Source organism: Pongo abelii, chromosome 5 (genome assembly GCF_028885655.2).
Source record: "Pongo abelii isolate AG06213 chromosome 5, NHGRI_mPonAbe1-v2.0_pri, whole genome shotgun sequence".
Taxonomy (NCBI): domain Eukaryota; kingdom Metazoa; phylum Chordata; class Mammalia; order Primates; family Hominidae; genus Pongo; species Pongo abelii.
The window spans coordinates 151,103,670-151,121,857 of NC_071990.2; the positions used below are offsets into that span (position 1 = coordinate 151,103,670).

At 37.9% G+C, this 18,188-nt stretch overlaps 1 protein-coding gene and 1 non-coding gene across 3 annotated transcripts in view; one reads left to right on the forward strand and one right to left on the reverse strand.

Moving 5' to 3' along the window:
- PPIL4 (peptidylprolyl isomerase like 4) overlaps positions 1–18,188 on the reverse strand; it is a 42,153-nt gene that overhangs the window by 10,375 nt on the left and 13,590 nt on the right. For both annotated transcript variants that reach the window (XM_024249100.3, XM_054558289.2), the window contains 4 exons: positions 11,730–11,854; positions 10,002–10,068; positions 5,914–6,025; positions 2,182–2,278 (listed from right to left, as the gene is read on the reverse strand). In XM_024249100.3, the coding sequence (XP_024104868.1) occupies positions 2,182–2,278; positions 5,914–6,025; positions 10,002–10,068; positions 11,730–11,854 (401 nt within the window). The remainder of the gene's footprint in view (positions 1–2,181; positions 2,279–5,913; positions 6,026–10,001; positions 10,069–11,729; positions 11,855–18,188) is intronic.
- LOC112134025 (U7 small nuclear RNA) lies at positions 1,783–1,844 on the forward strand. Its single transcript, XR_002915610.1, has one exon. It is a non-coding gene; the product is annotated as a U7 small nuclear RNA (small nuclear RNA).

An 18,188-nucleotide genomic window follows, 5' to 3' on the forward strand; every position in this document is an offset into this window, starting at 1 on the left:
TGGGATTATAGGCGTGAGCCACTGCACCCAGCCAATTTTTTTTTTTTTAAAGAAAAAAAATATGGAGACCGGGTCTCGCTATATTGCCCCAGCTGGTCTCAAACTTCTGGGCTCAAGCAATCCTCCCACCTCAGCCTCCCACAGTGCTGGGATTACAGGCATAAGCCACTGCACCCAGCCTATTTCTTAAATGATGGATCATACGAAAGAAGACAGCACTCCACCTCAGCCCTCCTATCTTCCATATTAGTGTCACAGCTTTAATGTCACTTTTTTCAGTGTTGAGGGTATTCTCTAACCTCTCGCCCCCTATTATGAGTCCCATATCCCTTTGTAATATTTATTTGCAATAATTTAGACATATTTAGAATGGTAATTATTTAATGTCTGGTTTTTTTCCCCCACTCCAACAGTAAAATGTAAGCTCTATGTGGGCAGGAACTGAATATCTTTCATTACTAAACTGGGTATGTGACAGATGCTTACTAAGTATCTGTTGATTACTTGTCATACCCTCAAGACACTTGTTATATCTCCTGCTTCCTCACTTACCCACTATCTTGTACTTACCACTAAAATCAACACTTTTAGAAGACATCGAATCCCTCTCCCTTTGAATAAAACACAAATTTGTGAGCTCACTGCCCTCTTTTCTCCAATTTCTTCCCTGAGGTCTAGTTGGGCCAAGTTATTTCCTTCTCCTACTTCTATTTTTAATTCTTCTTATTAATAATCTATACTTTCAGTAATTTCTCTTTCTCTTAAGGCCCATAAAGTAGATGACACCATGCCTTCTTAACTGACTTAAGACAACTTACCTGCACATCAGACTATCCCCTAATGGCATTTCTCTCTTTTGCATCAACTTCAAAAGGCTAGAAGCTACACTATTCCATATAGGTATATGTGTGGTTGTTTCAATTAATTAAAATTAAAGAAAACTTAAAATTCCCCTTCTTCCAGTTATAGTTATTAGTAATAAGCCTAAATTTAATTTCAAAGATTTGGTAAATAAATATCAAATGTATTCCATTCATACCTTTTATGATTTTGAGCTTTCAATCATATGCCCTTGAATGTTGATCTTTTCTGACCAAATCTCAGCTTATTTGGTCTGTCTGCATGTGAAAGCCTCTCCTTATGCTGATTTTATCAGCTTTCTTCAGACTTTATCCAGTTCTAACACCTCACAATGCTTTATACATTGCAGACAATCAACACATCTTAAAACATGAATACAGACCAGGTCAACCTGATATTCATCTTTCTTGATGAGTACTTGGAAAAGAAATGTCTACATATGTGGAAAAAAAATCCCTGAAATACCAATAGAAACTAGGAAACAAAGACACCACTTACCAGAAAGAATCACAAAAGAAATAACTCTTGCAATGTGTGGAGTGATATATTTATAATGGGAAAAAATAGTGAACAAATTTAAATGTCATAATATAAACAGTATGTTTCATTACTTTTCACATGTCTCAACCTAAAACTTGGAAGAACCTGAAGTAAATGGTCAAGTCAATGGATTTCTTTTTAATCCTACAAAAGTGAATTCTTGCACTCAGTAGAAGCCCAATAAATATTTGTTGTTGAAATTACAATATACTATACCGAAAGAAGTAACCTAACATTGTAACAGAGAACAATAGGATTTTGTTATCTAGATAAGGAAGTTAAACATAACAACAGTTAGCACAAAGGAATCAGCTTAGCAATAATAAATTTCTGATTATGAGGAATAGAAAACATTACAATTACATATAGAAAATACAAAGCTAGTGTTACAGATCTTTTAGAATTTGTCTAGTAGGCTTTCCGGTTTTTGCAGGAAAGCCCCCACAAAAAGAAAATACAAATCTTACCTGAAGATCTTCTGAGAATATGGTAAGTAGGAAAGTACTTAACCTAGAGTAGGAAAGTATTAATAAAAGAATTAGGCTACAGATTTCTTTCAACCTTAACTTTCTCCATACACTAGAGTGTAGTGAAAAAGCAAAGTATATGTAAGATCTTGAAAAGAGATAATGATAAACTAAGTTACTTCCTCACAAACAATCTGGATTCAGGAACTTTGTCTTCTATAGCTTTTGTGACTTTTCATAACACATCACACAGTACTCTACCACATAGCATATGGTCAATACATATTAACTAACTGATTCTTGGTAAGGATACTCCTGTTTGGGCTTTACTTTATCTTTCAGAACCAAATTAGATGGTTTATCCTGTTCTTTTTCATACTCCTTGAAATCACTCTTGGTGTATTTCCCACCTATTTATTAGGAAAAGAAAAAAAGAGCTTAGTAAAAAAACCACCTAATCAAGACCAATAATTATTTTATAAAAAGTAAAAGAGCTATTTTATAAATGGCATATATCGAGAGACAGAAAAAGGGAACAAAAGAATCATAGTAATTCCATCTCCATTACTAATTTAACTGAAATCAGACATCCATTTTTGCTAGGTAGCCACATGCTGCCACCTAACGATATATGTGAATATTACAACATCAAACTTTCAAATAAATTACACACAAATGCTGTGTTCAAGTAGAGCCATTGAGCCCATGAGAACATTAAGTCCAATGGAAAACTGAGGATTTGGGACCTGAGTTTAAGAGCTGAAAGACTTAAGTTTGAGAGAAGTAAGACTTTAAGAGACCTTTTAAAGATCTAACAAGATAGTGTGTGCCTGTAATCCCATCTACTCAGGAGGCTGAGGCAGGAGAATTGCGTGAACCTGGGAGGCAGAGGTTGCAGTGAGCCGAGATCGTGCCACTGCACTCCAGCCTGAGCAACAGTGCGAAACTCTGTTTCAAAAAAAAAAAAGATTTAACAAGAGATACTCTGCTGCCAAATGGCAACAGAGCATCAGGCAAATAGAAGAGGGCAGGATGTGCAGAAAATCACCAAACAGCTATGAGAGGAGAGGGTGGGTAATAGCACCAAAGACAAACTGTCTCTACTTTGAAATTCTAACTTAGGGGCAACTTTATTCCTCCCAAGAGCCAAAAATCCCTTCAGGAAAACAGGACCTACTGCTACATCCTAACTAGCTTGGTAGGGCTAGAAAGGAACAGTATTCAATGCAGCCTCTCTACTCTCAAGTCTAGTCTCCTATCAGATGAGAATTCAATTTTCAAGTCTCCTACTAGATGAGAATTCAATTCGTATCCATGTCCCAGACCTGTTGACTGCCCTGCCTTTCCTATCCCTCAACTACACCACTAGGAAATGCTGTTTGTAGAAAGGCTTCCTATAGAAGGGTCCTAGATTAAATGTAGAAGTAAAACAAACTGGAGGTATAGACAGAGGTTTTGACTGGGAATCCTATGTACACCTTGATCGTCAGGGTTTTAAAGGGGGACCTATAGGGTAAGCAAAAAAGACAAGATCAATCTATTTGGCAATTCCAAAGACTCCAGAAACAAAAATGGCCAGCAATGTTTCCCATAAATGTGAAACAGTCTACTGCAAGAGTTAAAATAACTGGTAACGGTAACAAACAGCCATCATTTATCATTGAAAAATTATTTGCCATCTGCCTGCCATTAAAAGTCTCACTATGGATGAAGCAGTTACCGTATAACAGAAAGGGCACCAGATTAATGTAAGAGGTTCTTGACTGTAGTGGGAGGTCCTAGGTAAGACACCATTTCTCTGCAATTCATTATCTTTATTTACATTATCTTCACTTATAAACTGAAAATAATACCAACATTTCACAGAGTTGCTGGAATCATCAGACTATAAAGGAAAGTACTTAGTGCTGTGAATGGCACATTATACACATTAAGTTTATAAATGTGAATCAATAACATAATTATCTCAAAATTAACTGAGAATAATAATAAACTGTATGTTTATGATGGCATATACAAAACCAAAGCTTCTCCCTCCTATGTGACATTTTATCTTAGGAAAAAACATGAAGAAATTTATTTAAAAGTCACAAGAAAGTAGTATTATTTATTCAGTGGGTGGATGGGTTGAGAAGACAGGATTGAGAGGGTAAAAAAAACAAACCAAATTTAGGGTCTGTCTAAATCATCTGTGTATGTGACTCTAGGTAAATCATGTCTCAAGATTATGCCTCAAATTCCATTTCTATAATGAGGAATTATAATACTTATTTCATACACTTCCCAAATGATACAATTAAACTAGCTCTTCGGAAGCAAAGCTCTACATAAGAGCCACTTGGCATTACTACTGGCCAGAACTACACTGCATCAGGCCAGCAGCTCACCAACACTTCTGAATACACTTACTGGAATCTTTTGTTCACAAAGTTGTAATTTTCATATGTGGAAAAAAATCTTAGTACTTCAATTTAGTTTTCACAAATCACTCAAACAGCACTGTGAAAAGCTAGCCATGTGTTCTAGGAGGAGGTAAGGTTTCACAGGAGAAACTAATAGTACATGGAACTCCAATCCAAGTCACCCTCTCCCTTATCACAGAGATCACAGCTTCCACTCAGCATTCCTTGCCTACTTTAGTCACATTAATAATTTCCTCCTTCTCTGAACTCCCATAAGGTAACAGAATCCACCAAACAATTCAGCAATTCATAACTAAATAGTGTTTTTCTTTATTGCTAAAAACAGACAAAAAAAAAGTTCATTAAAATGATGGGAAATAAGTGTTAGAGAAAAAGAAAGTAACCCTGAAATTCCCAGTAAAATTTAGCATTACATGTGAGTAACTATCAAAGTGAAACCTTTTAAAAACACTGCATCAAAAACCAAAAATTCGTATTATTTCAACATATGAGAGACCCAACTTTTAAGACTGACATGCTACCAGGAATGTATTTGACATATATCTATGTGTATGTGGGAAATGTAATACATACAAAGGTGGAACATACTGCTATGGACATGGAAGAGTAAAAATTTAGAAAACCCATTAACAGGGCTGGTTCATTTTATATACTGATATGAACTGATCTCTTAGATACACTGTTAACTGAAAATTGCAAGGTACAAAAACAGTATGTATAGCCTGCATCCTTTGTTTTGTATTTTCCTTTTTAAAAGGACAAAATCATATATATACATATGTGCACATATGTATTCAAAAAATGTAGGGGAAACTTAGTACCAATCGGTAATAATGGTTACCCTGGATGAGAAATTAGACAGATGAGGAGCAGGAATGAATGAGACTTTTATCTACCTTTCCATGGACCTTTTCTATTTTGCATCATATGACAACTAAAACAAACTTAAAAAAAATTTAAGTTGTGCATCTAAAAGACTCAAAACACCATAAAGTCAAAATAATTACTTTGGAAACATATCATGTCTGCAGTGGGTAATTATTAGTAATTTATAATATAGTCAAACATAGAAAATATAATTTTTCATCAGTTTAAAATACACGCACAGGTACACACATGCATGTGCGTGCACACACACACATACACACACACACACTCTACCTTGGATTCTAGATAGCAGGTTTGTAAAATTATAAATGGCAGGAGTTACATCAATTAATATTTCTCCTAATTAACAGCACTCAATAAAAGGCTCATACAAGCATGAAAAACAGAACAAAAACAAGGCCGGGTGCAGTGGCTCACACCTGTAATCCCAGCACTTTGGGAGGCCAAGGCGGTGGATTACCTGAGGTCAGGAGTTCAAGACCAGCCTGGCCAATGTGGTGAAACCCCACCCCTACTAAAAATACAAAAATTAGCTGGGCGTGGTGGCACATGCTTGTAATCCCAGCTACTTGGGAGGCTGAGGCATGAGAATGGCTTGAACCTGGGAGACACAGGTTGCAGTGAACCAAGATCGTGCCACTGCACTCCAGCCTGGGCAACAGAGCAAGACTCCATCTCAACAAAAAAAAAAAAAAAAAAAGGGCAGAACAAAAACAAAACATAAACCATCATACCTTTTCCTTTCCATTTAACCTTTGCAACAGACTGGCTAAAATCCACGTGTATTCTTCTGTCATCTATAAGCACATTGTCCATTTTGAAGAATGCTTTCTCACAATCTTCTTCCTGATAATAATTATAAAAATTCATAAATCTTTACGGAAAAGATTTCTGTAGCTAGAATACTGAAAATACAAAAAGTTTGTTGTTACAAAAATTAATGTTTGAATAGTTATTACACACCCGATGCTGTTAAATGCTTTCTATCTATTACCTCAAATACCTCTGGTAACAACCCCATGAGGTACTATCCATTTTCTTAATGAGAAAACAGAAGTTTAGAGAAGTATAGGAGTTGTTGGCAAGGGTCAGAGCCAGGATTTTAAAGAGACAGTCCAACTACAGTGAACAGATAAATATACACTTACTGACTGTATTATACAAGTTCACAATCCTTTTTACTCAAAATTCAAAAACATCCTGAAAAGTGAAAGTTGTTTTCGTAACTTTGGTGTTAAAATTAATTTGGCAGTAACACCGGACCTAATGGTAGGTTATGACCTTTTTTTATCCACTTAGTATGAATATTCATTTGTTTCACTGCAGAAATACTTTTGTGACAGATTATGGAATGCTGACCCCGAACGGTATTACATAATCACAGATGTAATGTGTATGTGTGTGTATGCATATATACAGTATTACCTTTCTGAATTCTGAAAAATTCTGAATTAGCAAGCCTAGTTATTCTCAAGGGTTTTAGATAATGAACTGTGAGCCTGCAATACCAAGGTCTGTGCTACACAAGAATCCTTCCTGTCAGTAACTTCACAATTCTAAATCCCTGTTTCTGACACTGACAGTGACATATTTCAACTCAGTGCTGATCAATTTTCTTTTACATTCCTGGAAACTTATTCTTACTAGAGATAATCCAAAGAGAAGCAGATAAAATAGTTATAATCATATTTATTACATGTGTCAATAATTAAATGAATTATAAAATCCACGAAGATATAGACAAAGCTTGATTCGTCTTTGTAACTACATCATTTAGAACATCATATGGCATGGTATCTAAAACATAGGCAATCAGTGTACGTTTCATGAATCTGACTGATTATTTTCAGGCAGGTGTAATTCTATCACCATGCTATATCCCCAAAGAGAAAGCTCTGAGATCACTTTTTCAGGAGGATAGTATTTGCAAATACTCAATTTACTTACACCTAAATAATAGTTAAGAAATCTCTTCAAAATTGAGAAACTGATTCAAAAATATATATAACTATTCAAAAGTCAAAAACAGCCATGACAATCTTCAAAAACAACAAAAGTTGGAAGACTCACAGTTATCAAGACATTATAAACCTATAGTGATTAATACAATGTAACAGTGGTATATGAATAGACAAATAGATCAGTGCAACAGTATAGCATCTAGAAATAGACTCTATACATATATGGATACCTGATTTATAACAAAAGTGGTACTACAGAGCTGTGGGGCAGGACAACTTTTTTTATTATTTTTTTCATCAGTAGAGACCTCAGAGAAAAAGGACAACCTTTTATTTATTTATTATTTTTTTGAGACGGAGTCTTGCTCTGTTGCCAGGTTGGAGTGCAGTGGTGTGATCTTGGCTCACTGCAACCTCTGCCTCCCGAGTTCAAGCAATTCTCCTGCCTCAGTCTCCCGAGTAGCTGGGACTACAGGCGCGCAACACCACGCCCAGCTACTTTTCATATTTTTAGTAGAGATGGGGTTTCACCATGTTGGCCAGGATGATCTCGATCTCTTGACCTCGTGATCCACCCACCTCGGCCTCCCAAAGTGCTGGGATTACAGGCCTGAGCCACCACGCCCGGCCAGGACAACCTTTTAAATAAATGGTGCTGAGTGTCACTTGGCAATCCAATGTATGAAAAACGCAACAATGTAATACACATACACCAAAAGCAAATTACAGAACTGAATGGGAAACAGTTTCACAACAAAGTTTCTAAAAATAATACAGGAGAATATCCTCATGTCTTCGAAGTAGGCAAATATTTTTTAAATAGGACACTAAAAAGGAAGAAAAATACTGACAAACTGAACCATTAAAATTAGAAATTTGTTTATAAAAAGACACCATTAAGAAAGGAAAAAGGCATGCCTGTGGTCCCAGTTACACAGGAGCTAAAATTGGAGAATCACTTGAGCCCATGAGCTCAAGTCCAGCCTGGGCAACACAGAGTGATCCTGTCCCTTAAAAAACAAAAAAAAGTAAAAGGAAATCCACATAGAAGATATCTGTATCACACATAATCAAAAAAGATCTTGCATCCAGAAAATATAAAGAATCCTTAGAGATCAATAAAAAAGCAAAACAGCAGGTGCAGTGGCTCAAACCTATTAATTCCAGCACTTTGGGAGGCCAAGGCAGGTGGATCACTTGAGGTCTAGAGTTCAAGACCAGCCTGGCCAACATCATAAAACCCTGTATCTACTAAAAATACAAAAATGAGCCAGGTGTGGTGGCAAGCACCTGTAATCCCAGCTACTTGGGATGCTGAGGCATGAGAATCGCTTGAAACTGGGAGGCGGAGGTTGCAGTGAGCTGAGATCATGTGACTATACTCCAGCCTGGGTGACAAAGCAAAACTCTGTTTCAAAAAAATAAAAATAAAAATAAAAAAAGAAAATGGCATAGCTGCAAAAACCTCAAAACATGGGTAGTCATTAGTCTATGAGCTACAAATGAAATTTTATTTGTGAGAAAATAAATAATAGATTCTATAGTGTCAATGATAGAATGCTAGTGCAGGTCTACAAGTTTTCACAGCAAACCAAAGGTAAAGGTCTTTCTGCTGGCACCAGTGTACCTTGTAAGTACCATTTCTGGTACATCTGACACAGTGCCTACATATAACTTTATGTGTCTATATTCCTCAACCCTCCATGATTCATCTTGTATCCCTAGGCCTTATTGCTGTGTCTGAAAACATAAAAGGTATTCCATAAATGCTCTGTAATAATTAGAACTCAGAATGAGCTACTACTGGATACATATGAGTCCAAAGTTGCATTAAAAAAGAGCATACCATAGCATAGTGTAAACTCAATGGGAACAGAGTCAGACATATCTGAATTCAAATCCCAGCTATGACATTCATTCACTAGGTGTGTGATTTTGAACAAGTCACATTAGCATTATATGTCTCAGTTAACTTATTTGGAAAAGGGGATGGTCCCTATCTTACAGAACTGAGGATTAAATGCAGCAAAAGTAACATAATGCCTAGCTTAAAGTAAATATTTAAGCAACATAAGCTATCATTATTACACCTCTAGAAGGGACCATCTAACCTAATACCCAAGTTTTATTTATAAGGTAAGACCTAGAAAGAACAGTTAACTAAACTGCCAAGTATCATACAATAGCTGGTTAGTAACAAAAGATGTATAATATCTAAATCTTAACACCCAGTTCAGTTCTCTATTACTCAATTTTATCTCCACTTAAGTAACAGGGAAAAATTATTAAGAGTCTCTGAAGGGCTTTACTTAGAACTTAAAAAGTTCTAAGACTGGCTGGGTGTGGTGGCTTATGCCTGTAATCCCAGCACTTTGGGAGGCCGAGGCAGGTGGATTGCTTGAGGTCAGGAGTTCAAGACCAGCCTGGCCAATATGGTGAAACCCCGTCTCTACTAAAAATATAAAAAAATTAGCAGGGTGTGGTGGTGGGCACCTGTAATCCCAGCTACTCAGGAGGCTTAGGCAAGAGAATCGCTTGAACCAGGAGGCGGAGGCTGCAGTGAGCCGAGATTGCACCATTGCACTCCAGCCTGGGCAACAGAGTGAGACCCTGTCTCAAAAAAAAAAAAAAAGTTCTAAAGATACTTTCATGCAGATTGCACCTGAACCTAAAGTAAAAGTACATATGTTAACATCAACAGATGTTGAACTTATTCCCTATATAGATACAATAAACTTAATTTTGGGGAGTGCCAAAAGAAAGGGCAATTCTAGAAACTAGAAAAAGTTCTATAATTTTTCACATTTTAATACCATATAAAAGCAAATAAATACCAAACTTACGTCTGTATTATGACATACCTTTTCAAATTCAATAAAAGCATAACAGAGGGACTCTCCTGTCTTCCAGTCTCGGATAACTTCACAACTGAAAGAAAGTATTTAAAAGTGACTTAAAAAAAAAAAGGAAGAAAGCATTCACTCTCACTCTTCAAAACTGAAGAAGAAATAAGTCAGTTATTACAAGGCAAAGTTAAATTCATAGATTATTTTTCCAAATTCATTTAATAACAATTCTTTTTTAAAAATAGTTCACCAGAGCAGTAACTAAATTATCTAAATTCTACTCTAAGCGCCTTATGTAGGCCTACAGTCCTAAATTCCCTTAAGCACTGAAGAAAGAATAAAAATATTTAATTTTCCTTTGGCAAAAGTAAACTACTGCTAGACTTTTAAAATCACAACACTTTTCTAGTCCAAATATAGACGAATTATAGAATATCTAACATTACTGTAGAATAATGTATGCATACTTATACATATATAAATGTTTAGTAAGTTTAAGCTTTGAAATTTTTGAATTTTAATATAAATGAAGCTCAAATTTAACACTGTGAGCACAATGTTAATTACAAAACTAATATACCATAATAACCAAGTGAAAAGGCCAATAAGCTGAAGTTGAAAGCACCTGGCTTGTCCCTTTCCCCAAGTGTCATAAGTCTCATTTTAAAAACCTGAAATGAGGCCGGGCGCAGTGGCTCACACCTATAACCCCAGCCTTTTGGGAGGCCAAGATGGATGGATCACAAGGTCAGGAGTTCGAGACCAGCTTGGCCAATATGGCGAAACCCAGTCTCTACTAAAAATACAAAAATTAGCTGGGCGTGTTGGCGCATGCCTGTAGTCCCAGCTACTCGGGAGGCTGAGGCAGAAGAATCACTTGAACCTGGGAGGCAGAGGTTGCAGTGAGCCGAGATCACGTCACTGCACTCCAGCCTGGGCAACAGAGCGAGACTCCGTCTCAAAACAATAAATAAATAAATAAAAATAAGTAAAATAAAATAAAATAAAATCCCTGAAACAAAAGGAAACTCTAAATATAATACTTTTTAATCAATTACAAAATAGTCCCCTTCCTCAGAGGCAGAAGAATCACTTGAACCTGGGAGGCAGAGGTTGCAGTGAGCCGAGATCACGTCACTGCACTCCAGCCTGGGCAACAGAGCGAGACTCCGTCTCAAAACAATAAATAAATAAATAAAAATAAATAAAATAAAATAAAATAAAATCCCTGAAACAAAAGGAAACCCTAAATATAATACTTTTTAATCAATTACAAAATAGTCCCCTATGAAGAAATACCAGCTTCATAGACTTTTTCATTAATGCAGGGAAAACTAACCAAAAGAAACATTTTAGAAAATTTAGTTTTAAATTAATTTTGACATAAATTGCTGGTAATTCCATGAGTTGAGTGAGATAAATATTTTAAATATTAAAGAAGGCTGTTGAGAGTATTACAGAACTAGATTTAAATTGTTCCATTCATTTCCTGTTTTAGAGTGAAAACGTGTTGAGTGGGAGATTCAATTATTTATCTCTGTGTGTGTGTGTGTGTGTGTGTGTGTGTGTGTATGTATACACACACATATACTTTTCTTCCCTACTGTCCAAAGACTCACCTGTAAAAATTCACCAATACAAAATTCGCCTAGAATTCACAGAATCATCAAAATATGTCATTAGAAAACCACCAACTGATACCTAGTTTTTCTAAATATCTCTTTCACTAATTCTAAGGATTACCTTCTTATTGGCCCAAATCTAGAGAATATTATTTCCAGATCCTCATCTGTGGTCACTGGGTTCAATTTACACACAAACAGTACATTTTCTGGGGGTTTAATATCTGCATCAGGTAGGTCTCCCACCTAAATTACAAACAAACAAAAACATAAATCAATTCCTATTTAGTTTCCATTCTAAATCCTATCCAATCCCACAATGCTGATTTCCTTAAAACATCTAAATTTATATTACAAACTGCAGGCTCTGGAAAAGAAATCCAAATAAGATTTCAAAATTTGAACTACACTGTTCCTATTCTCAACAGTATTAATAGCTAATATTTAAATAACTCATACTTTGTGTGAACAGTGCTTGGGGCTTCAGATCTATTACGCTAATTCTTGAAACAATCATGCAATTTCCATTTTAAAGACAAGTAAAGTGGCCGGGCATGGTAGCTCACGCCTGCAATCCCAGCACTTTGGGAGGCCAAGGGGGGTCAGATACTTGAGGTCAGGAGTTCAAGACCAGCCTGGCCAACATGGTGAAACCCCATCTCTACTAAAAACACAAAAATTAAACGGGCGTGGTGGTGTGCAACTGTAGTCCTAACTACTTGGGACACTGAGGCAGTAGAATCACTTGAACCCAGGAGGCAGAGGTTGCAGTGAACTAATGCCACTTCACCCCAGCCTGGGCAACAGAGCAAGACTCCATCTCATAAATAAACAAATAAAATGAAGACAAGTAAAGTGAAATTTAAAAGGTTAAACAAGTAACTTGCCCAAGGCCACACAGTGGTAAACAACAGAGCTGGGATTCGAACCTACGTTTATCTGGCTTCAAAGCCCAATTTTACCCCTACTTCGTCTTTTTTCAAGTATTTGATATATTTTTAAAGGATAAGAATTTATGTAAAGTACATGTAAGTCATAAAGCATAAAAATAAAAATCACTATGATGCTACCACCTAGCTTAAGAACTAAAATGTCACCTATCCCATTCTCCCTCTGCCTCCTCATCAGAGACAACAAATACCCTGCTTTTTGGTTTTCCTTTTTAGTCATTTCCTTGCATATCATCAGAGTTTTACCATATATGTATGCAACTCTATCACATTTAGATGGGACAACAACATCCCTTTATACATATATTCAAACACTCTCTCAGAGATTATTTCTGATACGATCACCTGTAAAGTGTCTCCTCTTGGATAAACATGCCCTTCCCCCCAAAATCTTGAAAATAAAAAACAGTAAGAAGCAACACAGCCAGTAAGATCTCCTTAATGTTTCTGAAGTCTATCAAAAGACAACATTATGTCCAATAAGAAGCATCACAGCCAGGCATGATAGCTCACACCTGTAATCCCAACACTTTGGGAGGCTGAGGAAGGAGGATCTCTTGAAGCCAGGAGTTTGAGACCAGCCCACGCAACATAGTAAGACCTTGTCTCTATAGTAAATTTAAAAATTAGCCAGGCATGGCAGTGTGAGTAGTCCTAGCTATTCAGAAGGTTGGATGGACTGCTTGGGTTCCAGAGTTTTTGAGGCAGCAGTGAGCTGTGATCACACCACTGCACTCCAGCCTAGAAAACAGAGTAAGACCCTGCCTCTAAAAAAGAAAAAAGAGTGTCAAAACACAGAATGAGAAGAGCAAATTAGTAAAAATCCTCCAAAGCACCTATAATGGCAGAAAGGAAGCACAAATGAGAAAAAAAGTTAATGAGTCAAAAAAGAACTTGCTATAGTACTTTGTCAAAGCTAATTTTAAAATACTATTAGGAAATTTAAAATATTCATAAAAGCTATGAGGTTCAAAACTAATTTTACAAAACACTAGCTGAATTATCACTATATTACAAACAAATGCAAATAAAGTAAGAGAAACAGATATTCTTAGAAAACAGAAGATGAAACATGTTAATAAAATCAAAAGGACACAGGATCACCTTTTAGAGTGACTAAAATCCAAAACAATACCATCAGCAAATGCTGGCAAGGATGTGAGGCAAAAGAAACCCTCATTCATTGCTAGTAGGAATGCAAAATGTAAAGCCACTTTAGAAGACAGTTTGGCAGTTTCTTACAAAGCTAAACCATTCAATCCAGCATCTGAACTCCTAGGTATTTACCCAAATGCATAGAAACTTTATGCCTACACAAAAATCTGCATGCAAATATTTACAGCAACTTTAATCACAACTGCCAAAACTTGGAAGCAACCAAGGTATCTTTCAACAGGTAAAAAATAAACAAGCTGTGATACATCCATACAATGAAACATTACTTAGCAATTAAAAGAAATGAGCTATCAGCCATGCATGGTGGCTCATGCCTGTAATCCCAACACTTTGGGAGGCCAAGGCAGGAGGATCATTTGAACCTAGGAGTTTGGGATCAGCTTGAGCAACATGGGTAAGACTCCATCTCTACAAAAAAATTTAAAAATTACTGAGGTGTGGTGGCGTGTGCCTATAGTCCCAGCTACTCAAGAGGCTGAGGCAGGAAGACTGCTCAATCTCAGAAGTTCAAGGTTATAGTGAACTATGACAGCACCACTGCACTCCAGCCTGGGTGACAGAGTGCGACTTTCTCTCAAAAAAAAAAAAAAAAGAAATGAAATCCCAGGCTGGGCAACATAGTGAGACTCTGTCTCTACAAAAAATAAAATTAGCCAGGCATGGTGGCACACGCCTGTGGTCCCAGCTACTTGTGAGGCTGAGGTAGGAGGATTACTTGAGCCCTAGAGGTCAGGGTGCAGTGAGCCATTATTGTGCCACTGTCCATGCAACAGAGCGAGAACCTGTCTCAAATTAAAAAAATTAAAAAAAAAAAAAAAAAGGCCGGGCATGGTGACTCATACCTGTAATCCCAGCACTTCAGGAGGCCGAGGCGGGCAGATCACGAGGTCAAGAGATCAAGACCATCCTGGCTAACATGGCGAAACCTCGTCTCTACTAAAAATACAAAATAATTAGCCAGGTGTGGTGGCACATGCCTGTAGTCCCAGCTACTCAGGAGGCTGAGGCAGAAGAATCTCTTGAACCCGGGAGGCGGACATTGCAGTGAGCCGAGATCGCGCCACTGCACTCCAGCCTGGCGACAAGAGCAAGACTCTGTCTCAAAAAAAAAAAAAAAAAAGGAGGGAAAGAAAAGAAAGGAAAAGAAAAAGGGAAAGGAGAAAGGGAAAGGGAAGAAAGAAAAAAGGCACAGTGGAACCTTAAATGCATATTGCTAAGTGAAAGAAGACAGTCTGAAAAGGCTACATATGCTATAATTCCAACTATATGACATTTTGAAAATGCCAAAACTATATAGACAGTAAAAACATCAGTAGTTGCCAAGAACTGGGTGTTGGGGGTGGGTATGAACAGGTGGAGCCCAGGGGATTTTTTAGACAGTGAAACTACCTTGAATGATCCTGTAAGGGTAGATATATGCTATCGTACATTTGTCAGTTCCACCGAATGTACAACACAAAGCTTGAATTCTAATGTAAATCATGGATTTTAGTTAATAATGTATCAATACTGGCTCATCAATTGTTAACAAATGTGTCACAATAATGCAAGACTGGGGGAAAGAGGGTGGGAGTACTTAGAAACTCTCTGTACTTTCTGTTCAGTTTTTCTATAATCCTAAAATTGCTCTACAAATTGTCTATTTATTAAAAACAAAGCCAAAAAAGAATCCATGAGACACTGATAACGAACGGATAGATAAGCAGTTAAGAAGGGAGGGCTCGGGCGGGCACAGTGGCTCACACCTGTAATCCCAGCACTTTGGGAGGCCGAGGCAGGCGGATCACCAGGTCAGGAGTTTGAGACAAGCCTGACCAACGTGGTGAAACCCCGTCTCTACTAAAAATACAAAAATTAGCTGGGCATGGTGGCGGGCACCTACAATCCCTGCTACCCAGGAGGCTGAGGCAGGAGAATCGCTTAAACCCAGGAGGCAGAGGTTGCAGTGAGCCAAGATTGAGCCATTGCTCTCCAGCCTGGGTGACAGAGCGAGACTCCGTCTTGAAAAAAAAAAAAAAAAAAAAAAAAGAAGGGAGGGCTCTTCCTTACAGTAGAATGCAGGTGGGTAACTGTGGAAAAAGTGGTGGAGTTGGGAAATTACCACTTTGCACTTAGCAGAGTCAAAACTGGTGCAGTCAGGAATCATGAATGGCTGAGGAATTTATGGGGGAAACTTGACAAGGAACAAGACATTTGAAAGATCTCCAAGTGTCTAGCCACAGATTGTCTATTGGAGACACCAGGCAGTGGACTACCATGACCAAGTGACGAAAACTGCTCATCTTCCAATGAATATCATACACCTCCAGATGTGACCTCTGAGGACACAACATCACTCACGTACTATTTCGGCTGTGCGTACATAACCCGAATCTAATCATGAGGAAAGAGTAGACAAACCTAAATTGAAAAATATTCTATTGGCCGGGCGCGGTGGCTCATGCCTGTAATCCCAGCACTTTGGGAGGCCAAGGCGGAAGGATCGCCCAAGGTTGGGAGTTCCAGACCAGCCTGGCCAGCATGGTGAAACCCTGTCTCTACTACTAATACAAAAATTAGCCGGGCATTGACTGGGCGTGGTGGCTCATGCCTGTAATCCCAGCACTTTGCGAGGCCAAGGCAGGCAGATTGCCTGAGCTCAGGAGTTTGAAACCAGCCTGGGCAACATAGTGAAACCCTGTTTCTACTAAAATTACAAAAAATTAGCTGGATGCGATGGCGGGTGCCTGTAATCCCAGCTACTTGGGAGCCTGAGGCAGGAGAATCGCTTGAACCCAGGAGGCGGAGGTTGCAGTGAGCCGAGATCGTGCCACTGCACTCCAGCCTGGATAACAGAGCGAGATTCTCTCTCAAAAAAAAAAAAAAAAAAAATTAGCCAGGCATGGGTGGCAGGCACCTATAATCCCAGCTACTTGGGAAGCTGAGGCAGGCGAATCGCTTGAACCCGGGAGGTGGAGGTTGCAGTGAGCCCGAGATCATGCCATTGCACTCCAGCCTGGGCAACAGAAACTCCATCTCAAAAAAAAAAAAAGGGAAAATATTCTACAAAATAAATGCAACAGATGATAAGTCATGAGCTGGATTCTAGTCTGGAGGAGGAAACAATTATAAAAGATATTATTAAAACAACTGGCAAAATTGGAATATAAACTGTAATTTCTTTTTTCTTTTTTTTGAGATGGAGTCTCGCCCTGTTGCCCAGGCTGGAGTGCAATGGCGCGATCTCGGCTCACAGCAATCTTCGCCTCCTGGGGTCAAGCGATTCTCGGCTCATAGCAACCTTCACCTCCTGGGTTCAAGCAATTCTCGGCTCACAGCAACCTTCGCCTCCTGGGTTCAAGCGATTCTCCTGCCTCAGCCTCCCGAGTATCTGGGATTACAGCCACGCGCCTCCACACCCAGCTGATTTTTGTATTTTTAGTAGAGACGGAGTTTCATCATGTTGGCCAGGCTGGTCTCGAACTCCTGACCTCGTGATCCACCCGCCTCGGCCTCCCAAAGTGCTGCGATTACAGGCGTGAGCCACTGTGCCCGGCCCTATAAACAGTAATTTCTGTCACTTCTAAATTTTCTGATTTTGATAACTACACTGTGAATACATACATATTGTTATACACATTGAATACTGTTGCTCTTAGGAAATACACACTGATTAAGAGGTAAAGGGAAATAACAGGCAACTTACTATCAAATAGTCCAGAAAAAAAATGTGTTTATGTGCTTGTATAATCAGAGAGAGAGAAAAAGAGAGAATCATAAAACAGATGTAGCAAAATGTTAAAAATTGGTGAATGTGGGTAAAAGGTATATAGAAGTTCTATGTACTTTTTTCCATAAATTTGCAATTATCTGAAAACAAAAAGTTTTAAAAAGTATGTTAATCTATTTTCTTCTGGCATAAACTTCCAAAGTGTTGCTGTTGAAAAGTCTGATAACAATCTAAATTAATTCCCTTATAAGTAACTTATTCTTTCTGCCCAGTTGTTCAACATATCTTTCAAGTGTAGTAATTCTCTTAGAATTTGTCTTGATGTTGGGTGTTCAGGGTCAATACTCTGAGATACACAGTGTGCTCATTAAAATGTGTATTTTCAATTAATTTTTTTAATTTCAGTAAAGCTTTCTTGAACTATACAGCCTTTACTATTTGTTCATTCAGACAGTTTATGGTAATATAAACTTAAGCCTGGCCAACATAGGGAGATCCTGTCTCTACAAAAAAATTTTAAAATTAGCAGGGCATTGTGGTGTGTGACTGTGGTCTCAGCAACTCAGGAGGCTGAGGCAGGGGCATTGCTTGAGCTGAGGAGTTGGAAGCTGCAGCAAGCTATGATCATACACCACTGTACTCCAGCCTGAGCAACAGAGTGAGACCCTGTCTCTATAAAATAATAAATAAATAAACTTTAAAACAGACTACAAATCTGAAAGTTCTATTATATAAAATAGTAACT